The following is a 7,704-nucleotide window of genomic DNA, read 5'->3' as shown; positions in this document are numbered from 1 at the left end:
GAAGTATCACCAAACTTATGCCAACCGCACCAAACTCATGCCAACCGTTTGGGATAATTTGAGAATCAGTGTAGGTGATGGGGGAAAAAAAATTTTGGTTGGACAAATGGGCAGCAAAATCCACCCTTCAGGAGCTCTCATGCATCTCTTCATGGCGGCCAGACAGAAGAATGTTGCAGTGACCGATTTACTTAGCTTCAACAACAACACATCGCTCTGGGATATTTCATTTAATAGACATTAGAGGTAAGGAGGCCAACAAAGTTATTTAGTTGTTCATTCTAGTGTACAATGCCATGATTAGTAGGGGGAAGACGGACTCATGCTTGTGGGAGCTTTCGATAACCCAAACTTTCATGGTAAGTAGTCTTTACAATTTCAATTGTGTTTGACCGTTTTTTATCAAATAGTCTTTACAATTTCAATTCTTGAGAATCCTACGTTTTCTTGCATTTTCTTGAATAAAATTCTTGAAAATGAGTTCTAGAAATTCTCCTCTTGTCAGTCCATCTTTTGTTAATCCTTCAAATGACTCATCGAGTCCATATTACCTACATCCAAGCGACAATCCTGGTGCTTTGTTAGTATCGGAAATCTTCAATGGAGAGAACTACGTTGCATGGAGTCGTTCGATAGTCATTGCATTGACAATCAATAACAAGGTACAATTTATAGATGGTTCAATTGCCTCTCCATCTACTAATCAACTTGTTAAACACACAACATGGTTAAAGGCAAATAATCTAGTTCTTTCTTGGTTGATGAATTCTATTTCAAAAGAAATATGAAATAGCTTGTTGTTTGTGGTATCTGTTGTTGATCTTTGGAATGAACTTAAAGCTAGATATCTTAGGAGTGATGGAGCAAGGGTTTTCCATCTTGAAAAATCTTTGAGTTGCATCCGTCAAGGTACTCTCTCTGTTATTGAATATTTTAGTACCTTTAAGACTCTTTGGGACAAGTACATTAGCTATAGGCCATTTCCAACATGCACATGTGGCAAGATGGCAACATGTACTTGCGAACTTTTCAACTTTCTAAAAATCCGACAGCAATCTGATTAAAAACTAAAATTCCTGGTGGGGCTGAATGATTCTTATGCCTCTATCAGAAGCCAACTGCTACTAATGGTTCCATTACCAAGCATGTCCAAGGTTTTCTCTCTACTGCTTCAAGAAGAAAGTCAGAGGCAGCTTACAAATTCTGCTACATATAATGAGACTTATGCTTTGATGGCAAAGCAATTCAATTAGCAAAATTACCAGCCATAGACTTTCAAAGACAAATCAAAGAAATCTACTCTACACTGTACTCATTGTGGTTATAATGGTCATACAATGGACAAATGTATCAAAGCCAATGCACGAGTAACAACTCTTGGTATATAAATGAAGTGTGTGTTTTAAAAGACATTTCAACACATATTGGTTGTTAGGTGATATATATTCAAAAGGTAGATATATGAAGAACTTAACTTTCTACATACTGATTTCCAAGTACTTCCTTGTTCCTAGGATTACAGATCAATTAAAAAATAATCATAAAATTTCAAAATTAACTTTTAATCCTTATAAATTATAGGTTTCCTTCCTGCATTTATACATGAATTTTGAAACTTAAATTTAAATTTATATAAATTAAAATAAAATTTAGTATAAAATTATATTAAATTTATATAAATTTAAATTGAAAGCTTGAAATTCTTACTCCTTAAACTGCCTAATATTAAACTTCAAATCTTGGTGCAAAGGAGGACGTAACAGTGAAAAATAAATATTAATCTGTGGCACTTGAGATGAGTTCCCCAACAACCCTCACCTTGTTCTTTCCCCATACCTGGCCTAAACCCAACCTTTAATAATTTCTCTTCATCATGGCTCATGAGTGCGGACGCAGCACACCGATCATGATTCATGGGTTTTCAAACTTATCCACCAAAAAAATAATAATTAAAGCATGAGGAATTCATGCTATATAAGGCCATGCCTGCAATGCCATGCAGCAATTAAGATCCACCAACACCTACGTATAGATCCATATACGTAGATAGATGATGAGGAAGATGCTGCCATTACTCTTAACAGCTTTCTTCATTCTCCCCCTTCTCGTCTCCCCGGCTGCTTCCCCAGCACCCGCCGTTGCCGATGACCCAAAACTCATAAAATTTGCTATTTTCTGGCCAACCTCGCTCTGCAACGGCCAAACCAAGTGCAAGCACAACACTCCTCCGAATCGATTCACCATCCACGGTCCCTGGCCCCTTTACCGGGACCCTCCCGGACCCGACCATTTTGACTGGGATTCCTTTTCGGCGCCATTGATGGAGGAGATGATGATCAACTGGGCAAGCTACGGCACCACTACGAATCGGCAGTTCTGGGACCATGAGTGGAGAGACCACGGCAGGTGGTCGGGGCTGTTGCCGCAGCCGTACTTCGAACTGGGACTCACCCTCTTCCACAAAGTGGACCTGGGAGACCATCTGAAGTCGGAGGGAATGTACCCGGCCGGCCAGACCGTGGATAATAAAAAATTCTCGGCGGCGGTTGCGAAGGTGGCGGGTGGGAAGAATGTCATACTGCTGTGCAACAAGGACAAGGCGAGCGTAGTGCAGCTGTACGAGATCGATGTCTGCGTCGACCGTGTCACGGCGGCGCATGCCTACGCCGATTGCCCGGAACCAACCCCAGGCTTGAAGTCTCTCTGTCCCGACAGCTTCCGGCTGACTGAAGCTGTTGTTACTATCAAATCTGCCCGCTCCTTCCGTTCTCATCCGGCTCATGCTGAGTATTAAGTTGGATCTTTTCAGGTTAATGGATCTGACTGTGTGTGTGTCTTTCCTTTTTAAATTTATTTTTTTTTCCTGAAAGGGGTGTGTTTCTGTTTCTGTTTTTGTTTTTGTTTTTTTGCTCCCGCTTGGTTTGAAAGACGAGTGTAGGGAACATATGCATTATGGCAGTATGCAATAATTATTTGATATACTCGTCCCAATATTTGATGCTTTGAAAGATGTGATATTGAGAAATATGTGAGAATTATGAGTGGAGACGATTTTTTATTTTATTTTTTTGTATTGTGAAAACATATCTTAATGGTACTCACTAAGCATCAAAAAATAAATGATAAGGTATGACCACAAATTGAGCATACGACTTAAATATACTCTAGTCTACATAAAGGTATGAATTGATGCACTAAGGTGAAACATAGATGATTAAGTAAAGAGTGAATGCTAAAGGTTGGTACAAAGTTAAACACTTTCAACTCTTAACCACAAAAAAATATATAGTTTTCATATGAAAATCTCAAAATGCTCTTATATAACCATGTAATTATATTATGCTATGACTTATAGGCCCTTCTGACCCCCTCGCCCTCTATGAAAAACTTCTTAATTGCAATAAACTTCGAATGGATAACCTTTCTAAATATGGAGAAATTAAAATATGAAGTATAAATCAATAATCTGAATTAATGGGTCATCATTAAATATCTATTAATGGTAATAGTTCTCCCAAAGGAAAAATATTGTACACAAGAGTGCTCCGTATGTCTACACTTGCTTTGATGTGGAACACATAGTAAGTGGGTTCCACTCATATTAAGCATGATTTGAAAAAAATTGTGACCAACTTGGTATATATCTATCTAAATAATAATATACAAACAATTACACTCTATAATTTCTCTTTGTTTTCAATCAAATTATCTTGCTCATTTAATGGCAACCCACCATATAATTTTTCTAATATTTCAATTAATTTCTTAAAAAGTAGCATTGTTTCATTTTTAAAACTAATTTAAAAAATATATTAAACAAAACTACATTAAGAAAAGAAAACTCCTAGTGCCTTTTTTTTTTTTTTTTCTTAAAATTCACTTTATTTGAAACATTATGGAATAAAAAATTTGAAAAAAAAAAAAACATCTTTTTCGGGCACATAAAGAATAATTAGAGTGAAACTAGAGAGATAATGAGTCGTAGAGAGACAACAACGACCTATTGGACCTACGTAGGAAACTCCTTAGTGGAACTGGGCAGAATAATCAGATCCAAGGAGGAATTCCTCTCCATCATAGCAAGAGGACAGGGATTTGCTAGGTTTCTTTTATTCCATTATGAAATCATCACATGGCTGATCTCAAGCCTTGAATCAATAGCTTGCGAAAGAGATAAGAGGCAAAGATTTAGCTGAAACTAGATGGAAAAACAAAGTTTACGAGTGCTCTTTCATCAAGAAGTTTGGGTTGCCATTCCCAAGGCTTAAAGAGATGGTAATCAACAAAGGTGATATCTACATTGACTTCAAAATGGATCACCACGAGATCGAGTGCAAAAGATTTAGAGACGCAATAAAAAGAATGAAAAAATACAACACACCCCTTCATTCGCCAGTAGAACTCAAACCTAATAGGGTCCAAGGGAGTTTTAAAACTGTTGGCCTTACAAGGGTTAACATCCTTTTTTGATACTAACAAATGAGTAGAGCTTAACATGCTTTGTTTAGTGATGTCTTTTTAGGACTCAATGATGAATGCAAGGTTAAAGAATTCATGAAAGCTTGTACTTCAAAGAAGGATGATTATATCAAACTTAAGGCATGGATTAAAATTTGAAGATCATGAGAGCATTGCTATTAAAGAAAAAGTTTCAAGAATGCAAGCTCTAGTGATCAACATGGAAAGCTCAATGATCAATAGGGCTCAATCTAAAGCAATATTGAAAGATCAAAAGAGATAAATCTTGAAAGCTCACATCAAATTCAGGATCATTGAAATTCAGCAATAAAGAGAACTCAAAGCAAAGAAGAATCAAATGAGTTTTTAAGACAAGTTTTGTAAGTACTTCATGTATGATTCAAGTATGAATTTTCATTTTGAAGCTTATTTGGCAAACGAGACTTAGAGACCTTAGTTTTAGATCTTTGAACATATTTTTAAAATAAAACAAATTGATATTCCAAGAAATAAGTAGGCAAAGAGAGAGAGAGAGAGAGAGAGAGAGAGAGAGAGAGAGAGAGAGAGAGAGAGAGAGAGAACAAAACTAAGTTTGAAACCAGATTTTTTACTTGCTAGACGACTGACTCCAGATGGACAGTCTACTATCATATTAAATACTTTAAAATGTACAGACAGAAACATGTCAACCAACTTTCTAGGACTTGACAGGCGACTGACAGCGTATTTTGAGACAATTGACTGAGTTTAGTTAGTCAACTTTCACCCTTCTTCTTGTCTTTAAAATTTGAGTTATTCAGTGACAGGCGCTTGACCCCATGTTGACAGGCAACTGTCACCCTACTACCTGTGTATTTTATATGAGTAATGCATTGAAAGACGACTGATAGAAACCTCACAATCAACTGCCACGCGACAGAATTTAAAATACGTAACGAACGTATTTTGAAAAATTCAATTACTTGGGGCTCAAACTTATTTAAAACTTGGACCCTACTCTAAGTTAACTTGGGGAACAAGCTAGATACTTTTCTACCTCTATAAATGCACCCAAGTTCAATTGATTTAATCATCAAAAATCACTACAAAAAAACTAGTTTTTAGTGACGAATTCAATTTCGTCACTAAAAGTCAATATTAGTGACGGTTTTTAATAACCGTCACTAATAGTTCAAGAATTAGTGACAATTTTATCAACCATCACTAATACGACACTATTAGTGACGGTTTTAAAACTATCACTAATGCTTTCGTCACTAAAATTAGCGTGTTAAAATTTTTGCGTGAAAATTTTACTGGGAAAATATTAGCAACAACTTTATTATATTAGTGACAATTTTATAACCGTCACTACTAGTGTTTTTATTTAAAAATTATATTAAAAAAAATGGTTAAGGGTATTAGTGACGATTAGAAAAAACCGTCACTAATAATTGGTATTAGTGACGATATTCAAACCGTCACTATGAGTGTTTTTAATAAAAAAATATTAAAAAAGAAATAGTTAAGGGTATTAGTGACGATTTGGGAGTACCATCACTAATAAGTGGTATTTGTGACGGTTTTGAAACCGTCACTACTAGTGTTTTTATTTAAAAAATTATTTTAAAAAACTAATTAAGGGTATTAGTGACGGTTATCACAAACCGTCACTAATAAGGGTTATTAGTGACGATTTTTAAAATCGTCACTACTAGTTTTTTTATTAAAAAAATTATTTTAAAAAATTAGTTAAGGGTATTAGTGACGGTTTGGTAGAACCATCACTAATAATGGGGTATTAGTGACGGTTTTGGAGCCGTCACTACTACTTCAGACTTTAATTCCAAAAAAACCCTAATGGCGCCTAACCTGTGCCGCAGCTCTTACCAAGGCCTCCTTCATCTCTGACCTCTCAGCTTTCCCTCTCTCAAATCTCAATCCTCTGCTCTCCTCTGGTGCGCTGCTACGTGTCGGACCTGCCGGTGCTGCGAGCCTGCGAAGTGCGAATGTTACCCAGCTCAAGTCGTCGTCTCTTCCAGGCTCCATGGACCACAGCCACAGGCATCATTCATCCCCCTCGTCTCCTCCAGGCTCCCTCTGCTCCACGATAAGATACAATGCATTTTATGTTCTGTTTTTTTGTGGGATACTAGGGTTGGTTCTGGGGTGGTAGCCTTCTGGTTCGTTTACCCATTCTGTTCATCTGGAGTTTCTTGGTAATGGCCAGTTGTGGGTTTTTGTGCTCATGGGCCTTTTTTTCATGGCCATAGGTGTGTCTTGATAGATTTTTTAAGGAGAGCGGTCTTTGTGATTTTACTTTGTCTAATGCATGATATATATATATATATATTAAGAAAAGATAATAGGTACAATGCAAGTCAACAACAAGGGGACATTTGAAAAAAAGAAAAAAAGAGTGGTTCACTTTGCATGATTTATTAATGTGAACCAACAAGGTTGTTGTAGTCAAGGAATTACACTGGACTTCTTGTTTGAATTCCTGACTGAAGTACTACTACTCCAAAACTATAACAGCAAATGAAAAGACTGAATCAATAATTATGACAAGCTGATAGATTATATATATACAGCACCCGCCATGATCGAACTCACTTAATTGCTTAGGTAGCTAGATAGCTAGCTAGCTAGGTCTCATATATAAATATGCATCTTATCTACCTGTTGTGTAAAGGGTCAGGACAAGGTGGGATTGCTCTCAGTTCTCTGGCTTGATAATTTGCTGCAGCAGCTGCATTAGCCCTTTTGCTCCTAGAAGTACTGCATCTGCTTTTCCATTGCTTCCACCAGTGTGTCTTTCATTAGATATCTAGCTCCCAGCACCACTCCTGCCTGAAACAAAGCTGACATACCCATCAAAACCACTACAACAAGAAACCCAGCCTTACAACTCCTTGACATGAACATAGCTTCTTCTTCAACACCTGCAAGTTCAGAGAGAGAAAGAGAGAGAGAGAGGGATTGAACAAGTTGAAGAGTAGATGCATGTTTGTTGGAATTAATAGGGGAGGAGAGCTAAGCTGATTGGGGACTTGGCCAAACTCTCAAGCAAGCTATCTAGCTTGCTACCCTTTTTGAAAGGGACTTGTTTAGAATCTGTGGTCTTGACTCTTGAGGTACATATATGTATTGAAGAAATGACATTTGGAGTATCCTTGAGGTTTGCGTCTGGGTGGGCAGAGATTTTATGTTCTTGAAGTAGCAACCTTGTGCAGAGCTAGTCTATAAATACAACCAAATTAAATA

The 7,704-nt window shown here is 37.0% G+C and overlaps 1 protein-coding gene across 1 annotated transcript; it reads left to right on the top strand.

The window, feature by feature from the left end:
- Window positions 1-2,053: 2,053 nt before the first annotated feature.
- LOC131167539 (ribonuclease 1-like) lies at window positions 2,054-2,794 on the top strand. Its single transcript, XM_058126342.1, has one exon. The coding sequence runs from the start codon at window positions 2,054-2,056 to the stop codon at window positions 2,792-2,794; it is 741 nt and encodes a 246-aa protein (XP_057982325.1).
- The last annotated feature ends 4,910 nt before the right edge of the window (window positions 2,795-7,704 follow it).

The sequence above is a fragment of the Malania oleifera genome, chromosome 11 (assembly GCF_029873635.1).
Source record: "Malania oleifera isolate guangnan ecotype guangnan chromosome 11, ASM2987363v1, whole genome shotgun sequence".
Classification (NCBI taxonomy): Eukaryota; Viridiplantae; Streptophyta; class Magnoliopsida; order Santalales; family Ximeniaceae; genus Malania; species Malania oleifera.
Note: the sequence above shows the minus strand (reverse complement) of the source record. Positions and strands in the feature narration are given on the sequence as shown.

Bases quoted from the DNA above. Each gene is read 5' to 3' on its own strand.
- LOC131167539 (XM_058126342.1), top strand. From the start codon at position 2,054: ATGAGGAAGATGCTGCCATTACTCTTAACAGCTTTCTTCATTCTCCCC.